We start from the raw sequence: 16,831 nt of genomic DNA on the forward strand, positions 1-16,831 counted from the left end.
AAAAACGAAAAAAATTTCCATTGGAAATTTAGAAGAATTTCCTTTGAAGATTCATTACAGTTGCCCAGGATTTTGAAAAAAAATCTTTAGGGTAAATGATATATTTTGGACATGTACATATTTTGGACAAGCCTGAGCTTCTTCGATCAATTTTAGATAATGTTTAGGAAAATTTTTATCAAAAATATGATCATTGCATACTTTTACCTCAACTCTAGCGGCTCCTGATGAGAATTCACAAATCAACTATTATTTATCTTTAAAATTATCTAAAATGTAAAGCTTTCTACCAAAGTGCCTGCTGGACGCCAGTATGCATGAGAACATGCATTATAGGACTCTTCGTAACATGCACCTGAAACACGTTTAAATTGGTTCAAACGGCAATCTTGAGGTTCTGCGGCCAAAGTTTGATTGTAATTGAGATACTAACATATTCCAATCGCTTAACATGAACTTGAGACGGATGAAAAAGGAGTGACCAAAATGAAGTTTTGTTTTTATGCATCAGACATTTATTGGTCACCCCATGTAAGTACATGGATGAACCATTAATTGCCAACTTTTAGGCTGTTTTCAATGATATCGATAAGATTGCGAAACAATGTTAATTTCTGGTTTAATCTATGTCAGTTAAGCAAATAAATGCATTTAAATGAATGTGGATACGTGTAGGTAAGTCATACCATTGAGATCTGTAGGTGGCCATTTTTAAATTAGGAGAAAATGACTCTGTCCAAAATATATGCATTTTCCATGTCGAAATTATATATTTGATGTCCAAAAAGAAAATGTTTCAGTTCGCAGTATATCACAGTTTACACCTAGTAAACGTAATTTACTCAAAAATTGGGCAATTGAGAAGCAAGACTAATCATAGGTTATGTATTTGGATGAACCTAGTGGTTTTCAATTGTTTTATACTATTCAATCTCGATATATTTTCTAATGAATGTCCTGCGCTTGTCCAAGATACATCATTTACCCTATAGATTCCGTTAAAAAAAGTAAGCTGGATTTTTTTTCTAATTTATACTGAAACCTGTTAATACCTGTTAATATTGGAAAGTAAACCAATTTGATGATTCTGAAAGCAAAACTGGAATTTCTACTGGAATGCTACTCAAAAGAAAAAATAGTAGGAGGTTTTATTTGCATCTCTAAGATTACATATTAACTTTGTAATTCTCTGATAAACTTTTTGTTGTAAGAGCTCAGTTCAGATGCTTCGCTGAGGTTAATATATCTTAAGAATTTCCAGTACCTCCAGAGCTACGGAAGGTCCCAAATACTCTTAGGAATCTATAGGGATATTCAGTGATGAACTTCTAAGGGGAAGACTCTGATACAGGGTGTCAAATGAGAATTTCAAAACTGGAGAACGTCACGAAATCATGTAAGATTTGTAACATTAATAGTTACTTATCTCTCAATGGATTTTAATGATTTATATATCAATCGATTCGTAAACTTTCCACCAATTTGCCAGTGGTATTGAAACTATTGATTATCAGCGCTAAACTATTGAAAATTTTAGTTCTTTCATGCATCATGCATCCCCTATACAGCGCGTTCCAATCCTTGGTAATTGCCTACTTTTAGGATATTATCTATTATTGAACTGGGTTGTATGAATGGGGTGGCCCAGCCGCTAGACAGTGGAGTCCCTACTCCTTCATAGAGTGGGAGATGCTGCTAAAGCTGGGTAATATTGTCGTGGGATGGTTCCTTCTCTTCTATATAGAGCGGAATAGTTGGTTCAGTGTACTATATTTGGTTTAACGTAGTTTACGTCGAGCGGTCGTGTCTTGTATACAACACCAAATTTTTGTATTCTCCTGATTAGACTGGCCCAGGAAACAAAAAGTTGTCTAATTCCACGGGGCACCCCCCAGGATTGTGTCTTTGGGTGAGAAAATCAATCTCTGAAAATTTCAGCTCAATCGCTTGTTGCATAAGCTGGCGCATTTGATTTGAAGTTTGTATGGGGATTTCAGCCAAAATGTATAGGAAAATACACCTTCGTCACTCATTCGATCTGGAAATTGGTTCTCATTGCTCGATTGACCTCAGAATTGCAAAAACGGCAGTTGGTATGCTACAGAACAATTTCACAGAACATTGTATGATGATTAAATGAACTTTTATATGGGTTTGGGCTGATGCGATTCGATCAAAAAACCCAAAAATACACAAATCAGCTCCTAATAATTCAGCCGAAAATTATATAAAAGTTTATTTAATCATCATGCAATGTTCTGTGAAATTGTTCTGTAGCATACCAACTGCCGTTTTTGCAATTCTGAGGTCAATCGAGCAATCAGAACCAATTTGCAGATCGAATGAGTGACGAAGGTGTATTTTCCTATACATTTTGGCTGAAATCCCCATACAAACTTCAAATCAAATGCGCCAGCTTATGCAACAAGCGATTGAGCTGAAATTTTCAGAGATTGGTTTTCTCACCCAAAGACACAATTCTGGGGGGTGCCCCGTGGAATTCGACAACATTTTTTTCTCGTCATAGTAATCTGGGCCAGTCTACTCCTGATGCATCGAAGGTGTACGATTTCTAGATATCCTAATACCCGATACACATTACAACATGATAACATCATCAAAATATTCGAATTCATGAAAATCGAATTCAATCACACGCAGAAATTTCATCTTTTCAGGTTGGCTACGTTGATTGTTTTTGGACGTAGGATTACGCCTTTCCGGAAGATATGGGGCCCCTCCTTAGCCGTGCAATAAGATGCGCGGCTATGAAGCAAGACCATGCTGAGGGTGGCTGGGTTCGATCTCCGGTGCCGGTCTAGGCAATTTTCGGTTTGGAAATTGTCCCGACTTCCCTGAGCATAAAAGTATCATCGTGTTAGCCTCATGATATACGAATGCAAAAATGGTAACTTGGCTTAGAAACCTCGCGGATTATAACTGTGAAAGTGCTGAATGAACACTAAGCAGGGAGGCGGCAATTTCTCAGTGAGGGATGTAATGCCAAAAAGAAGAAGAAGAAGAGCTTATTTAGAGAACCTTTAGAAAACTTCTTAAGGAACTGTTCCGAAAAAAATGTTTGGGGATTTCTTCGGGAATTCTTTCAGCGCTTTTTTCGAAAATTCCTTGAAAAAAGCATTTAGGAATTTATTTGTAGGGCCGATGCCCACGTAGCGGTTTTTCAACGCCACGTGCACGCAGCGTTAAAATAACGCTAGTGTGCACCGGCGTGGTGACGCTGCGTTACCGCCTTTTCCCGGTTCACACCTGTGTCTTTTTGACGCCACGTGCACTACCGTTCTACACATAATTGTCCCATGTTACCTTTGATGAAAAAATTAAAACTCGAGTCAATTTGTCCCACTAATTTCAAAATCGATTGGATTTGAATTTTTTTCCAATGTTTTTTAAATGTTTTCAGCGTAGGCTACACTTTTCCAGAAGATAAAACAGATCACTATTTATGTAAACGGTTTTTAGGCTCCATCATCATCAAATGACTATTTCATTTTTTCAGTGGGACAAATCGACTCGAGTTTGGATTTTTTCATCAAAGGTAACATGGGACAATTATGCGTAGAAGGGTAGTGTACTCTGCGTTGAAATGACGCTACGTGGGCATCGAGCCGTAGATTCCTTTACTAGTTCCTTAAGAAATTCTTTTAGTAATTTCCTCGGAAATGTTTTTGAAATTTTTTTTAGAAATGCCTTAAAATTTAGTAGATGCGAAAGTATAAGAAGCAGCAAAGTATAAGAAGCAGAAGAAAGTATAAGCATTATTTTAATTACATAGTTACATTATAATGTTGCTCCAACATCTAATTTGTTTTGACTTAACACCCAAGAACCGGTACTATAAGTCAATTTTGGAGATGAAACCGAACATGCACCTCACGATTATTTTAATGATTACAGCGCCAATAGCATTCTAATACGTATGCTTCTACTGGAAATTAATAGGGAGTGAGTGCTAGTAATGGACTCCGTGTGTATACTGGATCCCCTGAACAAAACCGCAAATTAAACGCTGGTGTCGACTATTTTCTACTTCCGTCGGATAGAGTTGCTTCATGTATAAGTTCCATACTTTTTTGTTAGAGTAGAGTGGGGCAAGAGTGCGCGTGGGGTAAGAGTACGTTTTCGATTTTTTGTAGTAATAAAAAAAGATAAACTAGCAGCACTGCATCAGTTTGGTAGGTATTCTGACCAACTATTTTCATGTGTAATTGTAAACGATTTGAATAAACAACAAGGGAGATATGGAGTTAGATAACTTTTTGGTCATTTTGCTAAAAATAATTGGACTTCCGCAACTAGTATTTAATTACCATATATACGTTCAATCAGGTGAACATTATACCATTTCGATAACCTATTGTATAGAGTACTTTATGGTACAGAACACCAATCCGGTTGGTTTTCCAAGAAGTCAAAACCATTACTTGAATCATTTTTGGGACTGTGGGGTAAAAGTACGCAGGAACCGGTGGGGCAAGAGTACGCATATGAATCTTCAAGTTATGATGTCAAACCCGTATCTCCGACCGAAATAAGACTTATTCCAAAGCGTAAAGATCCACAACTAAGAAAAGAGGGACAGAATTTGAAATTATCACAAGTTTTTAGGATAAGTTGAAGTAATTCGGTGTTAGAAAGGACTTAGTGAACAAAGCACTGGAGCGAAATAATGAAATTGTATTAGGACTTGTTGTAAACCTAAACATAGTACGAAAACACAATTTCATCTAAATGATAATTACATTTAATCAAAAGAAACATTCATAAATTACGCAACGTTTAGCTGGGAGGGGTTGTGAGATGTGTGACGATCCATATATTTTTTAGAGGATTCATACACATAGTGTAAGATAGGTGGGGAGGGGTGATGAAACAGCCAAATTTTACGTTACGTGATTGGTGGACTTTCTTTAAGGAAAATGCCTTTGTATATGCCACGCGAATCCTGATATATATTTTTACCTCTGTAGTTTTTTGTATATATAAAAAAACAATGGTTTTTCGAATGAAAGTGCACATTTTTAGGACCCCCTCCCCCTTTAAGAGTTACATAATCTTTAAACATTCCCTAATATATGCTCATTAAACATCAATTAAATGTTATTAACTCTTATTTGTGTTAATATATACCCTGTCCATGGATGATGGCCCTGTCCATGGATGATGGGGTCAACGTTGATAAGTCAAGTGTCTGCATATTGTTAAAATTGTGAAATAATTTGTTCTTTTATAGTACACATTGCTAGTATTATCAGTACTCAACACATTACCGTTAGACGAAAACGAGATGAATTTAATTGCATCCGAGTACGGTTACACTATTAAGCAGTACTGAAGTACGTACTTTAAACCCGGTAACATTTCAATTTAACAGAAACGCGTCGAGTATTTTTTGCCAATATATAGGAAATAATTAAACACTTGATATATCATACCTCCTTGCAAATGCTTAGAGAAGGTGTCGCATGATCTAACAACATATTCTTGAGTATATGCTGCGGAGGTTCCGGCAGGGTCTAGTACCAGTCTTAACTAACAAAATACTAACACAAAAGACTGGGAAGCAAACGATCATCCATTGCACCAATTGTAGTACATAGTTCAGTATACAGTAAGTAGTGAAAGTAGATACTGTAGATTTACTAATTTTGCATTATATACGGTGACTGTATTCGTTATTTCTTCTCAGTAATCTTTGTTATTTTACTCTTACTGCATGGATCAACGTATAAACAAACCTGTTTCGCTCTTCATTTTTTTGGGTTAGGAAAAAATAATACATACTCCAATGTAAAGAAAGATTGAAGGACATAGGAGACGTGACTAAGTGTATTCTGAAAGACAAATAAAATTAGTTGACTACCTTATAACACAGTAAATGACCGATAGGGAATGAACTCATGATCAGCGCTAGACGGTAAAACAAGAGATAGAGTCACGTTTAACTGAGACCTTAGCCACCTATGTGCATGAGAATAGACCATATGATCCTTTCATTCACTATCCTTTTATCTACATAACTAATAGTTTGACCACCTAAGATCGTGAGGAGGATCAATCAATGTCTTTTTAAGCCCATCATCAAATGGAAGCTCACGAAATGGTTTGAAATTTTTACTGACTGAATCTAGTTCCGAGACAATGATGATGCTATGCAAGGCCGTCATAAGTCCACAAAGATAGTATCAGGCGTTTTCTTGGAACATGGTTCTTCAAAATATGTAGTTGTTAAAATAGCAGGCTCAAATTTTTAAGATTGTTTGGTGAACGGTTCTGAACTGTGGCCCATTTTGGCTTTTCGATTCAGTTTCGACTGCTTTCACTAGATAATTTTCAAAACTTTGGACGATTATTGATATTCATCAAATTGTAATACGATATTTTAGTTTCAAAATACGTTTTCATGAAAGGTGTTTATTTGAAATATAGTCAGCAATTCAAATTTAACGAGATGTATCGCAATTCCTATACCATATACACATCAACATAATTGTATTAACACTGACTCGCGATTGAAAATTAAGATTTTGAACAAACTTTTAAACCTTTATTTGTTTGATGGGGACATTACTTAAACGCTATTGATGAGAAAACTACTTCGAAACAATACCACTCACACTGAATACTCCGAACAATATTGAAAGAGATCAGGACTTAACAGCAGCTTAATGACGAATAGACTGATCATTTAGGAGTAAGGATTTGTAAGGGTTACCTTGCTGGACAACTAAAATTTGTAACATCAGACAACTTTAACTGGAAGAATACAGATATCAACACGACATACTAACAAACACATTTGTTTAACCGCCTAAATATAAGGGAAGCTCTTTGTGATTTATAATTGGAATCAAAGTTAATACATATAATCAAATATTATAACCGACATCTCTCCACAGCTTTAATATTCATCATAAAAATATCCCCAACCTGCCCATACTCCTAAGGCTACTAGGAGTATATCCCGCAAAACTTAAAACCCCCATGGGTAAAGATGTTGTGAAGCCTTATCCTTTAGTCCCTGGTGTATCATGGACGATATGAATTTCAAATTCACATCGGTGACTTGGCCCCCGGCCCCCTTATACATCAATAAAATAAAAATAAAATAAAATAAAACTCTTATTTGTGTTAATATATACTTAAAGCACATGATTATTGGATAAATGCGTACTCTTACCCCACCCGATGCGCACTTTTACCCCACCGGTGGGGTAAGAGTGCGTTTTTCATTTGTCTTGCAATAAGGGTTCTACTAAAACGAATATCAATAATTTCAATATTTTTTCCACTGGGTAGCATAAAGGAAGCGTATATGAATCATCGACACTGATTTGATGTGCAGAAGCTTGCTTTATAAGGGCCACATGATCGATTGAAAACTAAGTGCGTACTTTTGCCCCACTCTACTCTATGGACTGGGAAACAGTAATTTAGTTCGGCACTTCATCCCATAGCTCCTATTTCCATCTCATCATAAACAGCAATGAAAAGGAATTTGGTTTGTTTCTTATTTTTGTGATTTTTTTTTCACCAGTGAGCACGCGTGTTAGCAAAAAGAAGCGACGAGATTTGTGCTTTATTTCATTGTTTTGCGATGAGATGAATATATGTTCTGTGAGAACATATATTCATCTCATGCCATTACTAGCACTCCCTACCTTCGGAAAACGCTTCAAAAAATCCTTGGATTTTTTTTTGAATTTATTCCGAAATTTCTCTAGGAAAACTTTTGAAAGCACCTTAAGAAATTTATCTGAATATTTTTACGAAATTTCTTGTAAGGATTCCTTCGGAAATTATATCTGGAATTCCTAAAGTAAATTGCTACAGGTATTTCTTTGAGAATTCCTCCAAATTTAATTTGGAGCCCCTTTTAGGAATTCGTTTGAGAATAGCTTTTATATTTTTTTGACGCCTCTAAGTAGAAAACTCAGAACAACCGATTTGGACATATCTAAATGATTAATCATACGCATGACCTATAAGAGCTTATATAGATACAATGGACACTATTGGTTTCGTATCGAGCGTAGTTGAAGTGGTAGACCTATAGGTCTGAACAACCAGAATTATTTGGAGCACCTTGAACATCTTCAGGAATGTTAACTGCATCACGTTTACCATTATTTCTGAATTTTTTTTTCAGTATCAAAGTTAAGCGATATTCTTGTAAAATTGTCGTTCATATAAAAGTGGTTAACTGTCGATCTTGTGATCTGGCAATTACAGAATGTAGGTTTTGGTAGATTATCAATCTGAGATCAGTTTCTGAAAATTTGAAAAAAGTTGTTTTGAAAAAAGTTATTGCAATTTGAAAGTGCGATTCGGGTCATATTGAACGCTAGGAAGGTTAAACATTATTATTTACCTATTTATTTATTCAGTCTAAGGCCGGAGTGGCCTGTTCAGTACATAACAGTCGTCTCCATTCAGCTCGGTCGATGGCTGTTCGTTGCCAGCCACGTAGTCTACGGAGGGTCCGCACATCGTCTTCCACCTGATCAATCCACCTTACTCGCTGCACACGTCGCTTTCTTGTGCCCGTCGGATCGCTATCGAGAATCATTTCACCGAGTTATTGTTTGACATTCTGGCTACGTGCCCGACCCACTACCGTCTTCCAATGGTTTTCTCAACAACTGTTGCAACTCGTGGTTCATTCGCCTCCTCCATGTACCGTTTTCCATCTGCACCCCACCATAGACTGTACGCAGCACTTTCGATTCGGAAGCTCCAAGTGCTCACAATGAACTTGCATGTTGTGTAGCAAGCAAGCACAATGATTCACAGATGGCCAAAGAAATTGAGAACATTTCCAACCCCGAAGGCCAGAACCCGCCACCTCAGGCTTGATATTATAATAATGCTTATTATAAAAACAAAACTTTTGTTTTTCAAATGGTAATTTTATTTGTTTCACTTTCTCTCCTGGCATGGATATAATCTTCTGATGCTTGCTTGTGTATATATAAAAATAAAACCCAACCTTTCTAGTTCGATTTTTTCGTTGATTATTCTACAGTTTGTTGTTGGTTGACTTAGCCTAACCTTGCACTAAAAAATACAATATCCGTGTTTTGTCTACTTCCTCCCGATTTTGCTTCAAAGCTCAAAAAAATAACCAATAACACGTAAGTGGGTTCAGTTTCGCATCAGTGTTATCCTCAATCTCTTGCAATAATATTCAATCACTGTCTGTCGTAGTTCCTTCAAGACATCCTTGAATGGAATTAAGTTCAATAACATGGTAATTTCTGCATTCTAAGCTTCCTGATTTTGGCTTCACTAGATTACGTAGCCTTGAATATGTAAATATGTATATATATGTAGATATAGACACACAAATATCACATGTTTTATTCTCAGTTTCAACAAGAAAAATCATAGCTAATCTATTGCCTTGGATTTCCCTCTGTTTCAACAATGAAAAAGTGGTTCGAGTCATCCCTCCGCTCCGGGGGGACGATCCGTTATTCAGACTATACATGGCTTACATATTTAGGTAGGATATAGGTAAAACTTCGTTGAAAATAAGCAGAACAAAAAACCTTCGTTAAATGTTGATCACACTAGTTCTCTGTTGGACAGTTGTATGCTTACTGCTAGGTGATGCCACCGATGAGGTGAGGATGATTGCCGTATCGTCCACGACCACCGCCGTCGAGGAACAGCCTGCGGGCCCCTGCAGATGCGACGACGACGTGGTAGCACTGTTCGACGCTTTGAAACTTAAAATTTCTTCATCGCCTGATAAAAGAGTATCAGATTCTGAGTCATTAGGTTTGGTTTTTTGTATCATTTTGTATTTTACCTGAAAGAGGGGGAATCGCAATTTCAGTTTAGGTGATTCGATATCAATGGAGTTTTTGTTGCGAATATGGTTGTGATTTGAGGGAATGTCGGAAAAGTCTACAGATTTGCGCAGGAATGCATGGAAAACTTAATGGTAAACGAATAAAACCTTCTCTAGAAGCGACTACTGCTACAACAACGAATAACAAACACGGCTAAATTATTGTCACGTACAAAGTAAGAGAGGCAGATCAGAGAGACATAGCTGGAAATCCTATAACTCATTGGTTTTTGCTTGAAAATGTCCTCTTACTTTTTGCAACAGGCTATGTTCCCTTCCGTGGTGATGTGAACTACCTGTATTGCGTTTTTTTCGGGTGTGCCTCATTAGGAAATTATCGGTAACCCAGAATATTAGAATCTGAAAATATAAGCAAGGTTAAAATAAAAATTGTGATTTTGCAAAGTCGGCTAATCTTACATTAACAAAGAACGGAATCACCAGCATCACCACGGCCAGTTCGATGCGGGGATCCTTGAAAGGCGACAGGACAAAGTTTTTCACATTGTCCCAGATGTCGAGCTGAATGAATAGAGTCGTTATGAGCTTAACAATCGCCATCAGTCCAACGTAGATCCAGGTCTGGTAAAGCCACGATTTTGGAGCACCTGCAATGATATTTGGAAACGGATTAAAGTTAATGATTTAGTATAGATATTGTTCATGCTTGGTGAATCCATCAATAGTGGAGATAATATGTGCTATGCAGCGATGATCAAATTTGAATCGTTTGAGGAATTTCACAAATACTGCCCAGAAATGCATAACAGTCCCATGTTTGCTTGATTTCCTATCTACATGGGACTGTTATGCATTAATGAGCAGTTCGATAAGATGCGCGGCTACAAAGCATGACCATGCTGAAGGACAGCTCATAATAACCCCTAATGCAGCAGTATGAACCGACTCGTACCAAAAACCGAAGAAGGATGTCCGTTGTTAACGGGTATTTAAAGGTTTTCGAAAGTGGGTATCCACGGAGGGTGATGAAAAACATTTTTTACAACGAGGCTGGGCGTTACCGAGATGAAATCTCGCTTAACTTTTAACTTTTCAAAAGGACCTAAGTAACATTTTTTTCATGAATTAATTTGAGTACTGCAATCAAAAGCTTTCATGTTTTACTATTGATTGCGCTATTCAAATTAATTCGCGAAAAAAAAAATTTAATTATGTCCTTTTGAAAAGTTACGCGAGAAATGTGGTTTATCTTGGGAGGATACAAAGCATAGGGCCAACGTGCGATGATTGTTGTATACTGGTGGAATGAAACGATTGCAGAATTTCGTAGAACTTGCCTTCAAGCTAAAAGAAGACTGCAACGCGCTAGAAACGAGGAAACCATAAGGCAACGAAGGCAGACGTTTATGGTCGCTAGGATAATCTAATCAATCAAATGCCATTGAGAGTCTATTTTACCAAGTTTATCCCAAAGTTTCTAATAGTAAAGTTGCAAAAAGAGGGTCTGCTTACACTGTTTCTGAATGATGCGCATGATATTATGTTAGCAACTTGCATTTTTGTTCAACCCTCCAAATGATTTTACAGGAGTATTCACTTATAAAGCTTTCACGTTCGATAACCAGGCACCTACATAGTGCACACGGGTCAGTTTCACGGGTCCGCGACGTTAGGCATAAGTACATTAGGCATAATGGACGGTACGCATAATTCTGCCTTCTTTATGTCATGGGCTGTTCTTTGGGTAATTTTATGGCCAACGTCCATTATGCCTAACGTTCATACCTAACGTACTTATGCCTAATGGGATATACCCCATAAATCCTTCAACTCAACGGCCCGCGGGTGATACGGATGGGTTTCCTCCAAGTTACGGTTTACTGGAACGGCGATGACGATGATGACCACTTTCTTCAGAACTTTGTCGTAAACCATTATATCTCGGCGGTTGTATTCGCATAAGCGTCCTATGTCAGTTGCTTCGATTTGAGTAATATGCCGTTGAATTTTCCGAACTGGTTTTACATGGAGAAATACAAAAAAAATCTAATAAATTGATAAAACCTTTCTAAAAATTTGGCATAGCATTCTTAATCTGTATACATTGCTATGGAACTATAAAAAAAAATTCTCGAAGGAAATTATTTCTGGAAGAAAATCAAAATTGTCAAAAATTGACATTGGACTCTTATGCGAATCGCGCCAGTAATTCTCCTATGCAAGATGCAGAGGACTATCCCCTCTATCTGCACAGCAAACTGCTTGATAAACTCCGTGTGGTGTACTGTTTTCTACGAAGTACCACCTCAGCTGTCGAACCTGTTCGACGCACAGTGCCAGAATGTCAAGTATTCCAGTCGCTCCTTCTTTTCGTGGAAGGATGGCGTATATCTGCTTCTCGAAACGCTCTCCTCAACTTTCTTTCAAAGTCTTCTAGGTCCGTTTTGCTCCATTTGACAACTCCAAAACTATAGGTCAAAAGAGGAATGTGTTCACTGCCCGGATCATGTTTCCTGCATTTACCGAAGACTTCAGGACACAATTCACGCGATTCAAGAACTTATATCGCAGCTCTATCTTGATGTCGGTGGCGAAAACTGGAACGGAAGCAGAGATATTTGTACGACTTGCCTTGAACCATATCCTTCATCATCTCCCCTTCATATCCAGGTCTAGTCGAAGAAAAAAGTATGAGTGATTTCCACGTCAATACCACGTCAATATATTATCTTGAAGCCATATGGCAATTTTGGTTGAGCGTTCTGCTTAGAGGGTTCAGCGAAAGGCAAAACCAGAGTGGACTTGATGAATCACCCTGAAATATCCCCCGCCGAATCCGTAATACAGTTTTCCCATCTCTTATTTGGAGCGTAGTGCTCCAGTGACCAATCGCACATTTCAGCAACCTCACCACCGACAAGTCTACTTTATGCAACTTCAGTACTCCTACTGAGTCATATGCTTTCTTGTAATCGATGTAGTTGTAGACCATGGCCTGGTCTTTTCAGCGAAGTGCAACCTTTCTGCTTTGGGATAAGGTAAGTAAGTGGTCTCTCGGGTGGCGAACTCTGGTAGTGTGTGAGGCTCACGTAGTACCTTCATGAAGCAATCCGCCATCTTCGAATGCACTGCTGACTTCAGCCAGAAATTTTGGACTCCTTAAGGTCCTGGGGCTGCCCAACCTCGTTGTTTCGCGAACGCCTTCCTCTTCAACGGCAAGGGCTTGCATTTCCTCGACGTCGTCACAGCTGTCCTTCTCTCTCCTTAGCCACGGCCGTCCGATGCGGTGTTGTACTGGAGTTTCCCAGATCTCAGACCAAAATTAGTCATATGGTTAATCTCTGGTAGACATTCATTGTAGTCGGGCTTTTCGTGGCTGACGTGCTTATAGAATGCTTTTTCGTTGTCACTGAACATCCGGTTTTGGCGAGGACGTTTCTCAGATGCAGTGTAATGGTGCATCCTCTTTGACAGAACACTCAGCTGCTGCACTGCCGCTAACCGCAAGTCGAGCACATCTGTATATGGGCCTCCATATACAGATGTGCTCGACTTGCGGTTAGCGGCAGTGCACTAATGTGTCAATTTTCTCGGTAAGCTGGTGAACTTCCATTGCTTCATCGTAGAACTGAATCGGAAGTTTTTTTTTATCAAATATAAGAAAGCATTCGACTCCCGACAAAAATGACAAGTTATTATCTTTGGAGTAGTTCTCCAGCCGTACAAGGATCATGTAGTCCATTAAGACACTGTTGAATTGACTCAAAAGACATTATATTTACAATTTTGATAGGGGAAGTGCACCGGTTTTGGCCAACTTAGTGCCTAATTTGGCCAACCCTGGAAAATACATATTTTTCCTAAATAATCGATCAGTTGAAAGCAGCGTTGAACCGTGAGAGATATATCTTTTGTTGGAACTAATAAAAACCTTTACGAATAGCTTTATTTTTGGAGTTATTCGCAAAATTGGCCAAATTAGGAACATGGTGAAAAACGCGTCAATTATCTCGGGTTTTGAAGAAAATTTTAAATTCAGCTTATTGCCATTAACCTAGAGTTTGAATGGCATTCGAAGACTACGGTGTTAAAGGATTCCATTCGCCGTTCGACGACGAAATAGAAATTCGAAGGATGCGCATTGATGGCAGCATCAGTTCCGGAGGCAGTATGAAGACTACAGCGGGGACAACTAAGATGAATTTAGAATCCAGGGAGCGGTGGGGAAGATGGTTTCGGACAAAAGAATGCTATCATCGAACCGAACCGAACCGATGTCCGGATGTATTATGGGACCTTATTTTGCCCAGTTTCGAATTATGATTCCATGGGGTCATGGACTGTAAGTCGTTGTTAGTGAGTGGTAAGTACCTTCATTAATAAAGGTGAGTGAAACATTGTAATCAAATATACTACATTAACAATATAGTTCACTCTGGTTGATTTCAACGGACAACACAGTAGCGACGCGGTGTCACAAAGGGCAAGCAATGTAATAAAGAGACCTTCCGAGGGGTGCTTAAAAGTAGAATGCAATATGCAGTATAACATGTCGAAATAATAGGCTAGAAATTATCCTTTGACTCCATTTTGATACCTTAGTTTGAAAAAAAAAATAAAAAAAAAAATTAATTCAAATAGTTAAACATTATAAATTAAGTGTAATTTTTGCAATTATGGCACCCCTTGGCTATCGTTTTCAGGCGTTAGTTACCCTTTGTGACGCAGGATGGTGTGATTATGCTGTCCGTTGCCTAATATATGGAGATTTATGAAGTGAGCTATATTGTTGATATATTATATTTGTTGTAATATGACAAAAAATAATATCGTAGGGTACAGCGGCGGGAAGCCGGAATTTCACTTCTCATAGTAACCGAAATCTAAAAAATGCTGTATTTCGTTGCAATTTACGGATTGAAGGAGTTGAGGAGATATTTATATTTGTAAAATGTATACGTACCCTATATTTTTATATAATCAAACACATTTTCTGGAAATCCTTGGCGTTTGCACGTAAGGCGATACATAATATTAATATACATTGTTTAGATTGTATTCTTTAAGAGTTCATTCGTAAACCGTCTAAGACGAATTGAGTGCTGTCCATTTGATTCCACCAGTTAATTTTCGTTATCTTTGCAGATACGTGTTTCGACCACAACTGTGTGGTCGTCTTCAGTGTCTTGTACTTGACTCGACTTACAAGTACAAGACACTGAAGACGACCACACAGTTGTGGTCGAGATACGTATCTGCAGGGATAGCGAGGATTGACTGGTGGAGTTGAGTGGACGGTGCTTAGTTCGTCTTAGACGGTTTAATACATTCCACTAAAAGAGCTTAATATATTTTTCTGAGTTCATTCGTAGTTTTTATTGCGATTGGTGGTGTTTTATGATTAATAGAATCTGTTCCTCCTCTTTCCTACTTTGTATCGTAAATAAATGTTATTATCCATTTTATTCCTTCCTGTTGTACCAATGACTAGGGAGTGGCAAGATGTGGCCTTAAGGTGATTATACAATCAAGCCATGTAGTGAATTTTAAATTCAACACACGGTTTTCTACTTCTATTATCAAAAGTTCATATCTAGCGTAATAATTCTCGCATAATGCTGAAATTAAAGTCGATTGTTTAGCATAAGTATGCAAACGATCTACGGATGTTTCATACCCATGAACGTTGTGGTTCTCTCAATTCGTGCTCTTGAAAAATTACTAGGAAAAGCATGTGGTTTCCAAGATGGCCGATTTGCGGCTTTGTTGTATAACCACCTTAAAGGACCCTACTCATCCAAAAATCAGGTCGCACATAGTAATTTTTCTTTTTGTAAAATCGGTTACCAGTAGAACAGATTCACTTGAGCTTTATTGTCACGTTAAAAAATTGAACTAGTTACGTCTAGGTTGTTCGGCCTCGAGTAAAAACTGAAATTTATTTGATTTCCAATCTGAATGCACAGCTGATGTTGATCACTTACTTTTCATATAAATTGAAAATGCACCTGTGTAAATAAAATAGCAGTTCTATGATCAAATGTCAGCAGTAACTAATTGATTATTCTCCGTTATCAGGCAAACAAAAATAATACAATACACACATTTTTTTTCAATGCGAGCTTCTTTCGAAGAATAAAACACGATACAACTCTGTGGATGAAATTTCCTTTTTCAAATCTATTCTATTTTTTACTTTATTTTTTCTTCTTTCTATTCCAATTCACCTTTTGACCCAAGTAGAAAAAAACAATAACGCGATGCAAATATGTATCGTAGGTACTTTAAGCTGAAATAAAAGTGAAGAATTGCTCACCTTGAGCAATTGATTGTTTATTCTCGCGTAGGATGAACAATAAGGAAAATGAAGGAATTTTATACAACATTATTCGAGCACAAGAAACATGATTTTACTAGTAACGTGTCATTTCGCAAAAAAAAATTGTTTGGTAACCATTCAACTCAAAAGACACCAAAATTAAGAAACTTCCTAGACAGCCGATGTGTTTTCGCTTAGCATGCTATTCGGTAAGAACGTCAAGTCAGTGGCGTAGCCAGGGGGGTGGTTTTGGGCATAAAACCCCCCCCAAAGACAAAATTTCGAATTTTTCGAAAAAAAATATGTTCAGAAAACCCCCCCCCAGACCAATTTTCTGGCTACGCCACTGCGTCAAGTCAAACATAAATTTCTACTGTGATTAGTACAAACTTAAAAGATCGATCACGAGATTCGGAAAATTTTGTTCGGTTTAATGAGGTTTGTAAGCAAATTAATGATTGCGCTTTACATCGCGTTTTTGTTTTGTTACAATGAAAATACACGTCACACCCGGCATTCCGTTTACCAAAACGAACCCCGCCACACTGCCTTTCCCATTCATCCAAAATCCCAGTGGTTATTCGTGGAAGTGCAGATGACTCGTCGGCTTCCATTCAAGCGAGTAATCACGTCAACATTTTCCTACCCATTCCTTAATTGATCTGCATTCGGACACG

General features: G+C 37.8%; 1 protein-coding gene across 1 annotated transcript in view; it reads right to left on the bottom strand.

The window, feature by feature from the left end:
• Positions 1 to 8,906: 8,906 nt before the first annotated feature.
• Positions 8,907 to 16,831, bottom strand: part of LOC134211968 (store-operated calcium entry regulator STIMATE-like) — a 53,552-nt gene continuing 45,627 nt past the window's right edge. Inside the window, exons 5-7 of the mRNA XM_062689393.1 lie at positions 10,295 to 10,482; positions 10,127 to 10,234; positions 8,907 to 9,832 (exon numbers count right to left, since the gene is read on the bottom strand). Of these exons, the coding sequence (XP_062545377.1) occupies positions 9,575 to 9,832; positions 10,127 to 10,234; positions 10,295 to 10,482 (554 nt within the window). The 3' untranslated portion in view covers positions 8,907 to 9,574. The remainder of the gene's footprint in view (positions 9,833 to 10,126; positions 10,235 to 10,294; positions 10,483 to 16,831) is intronic.

The sequence above is a fragment of the Armigeres subalbatus genome, chromosome 2 (assembly GCF_024139115.2).
Source record: "Armigeres subalbatus isolate Guangzhou_Male chromosome 2, GZ_Asu_2, whole genome shotgun sequence".
NCBI lineage: Eukaryota > Metazoa > Arthropoda > Insecta > Diptera > Culicidae > Armigeres > Armigeres subalbatus.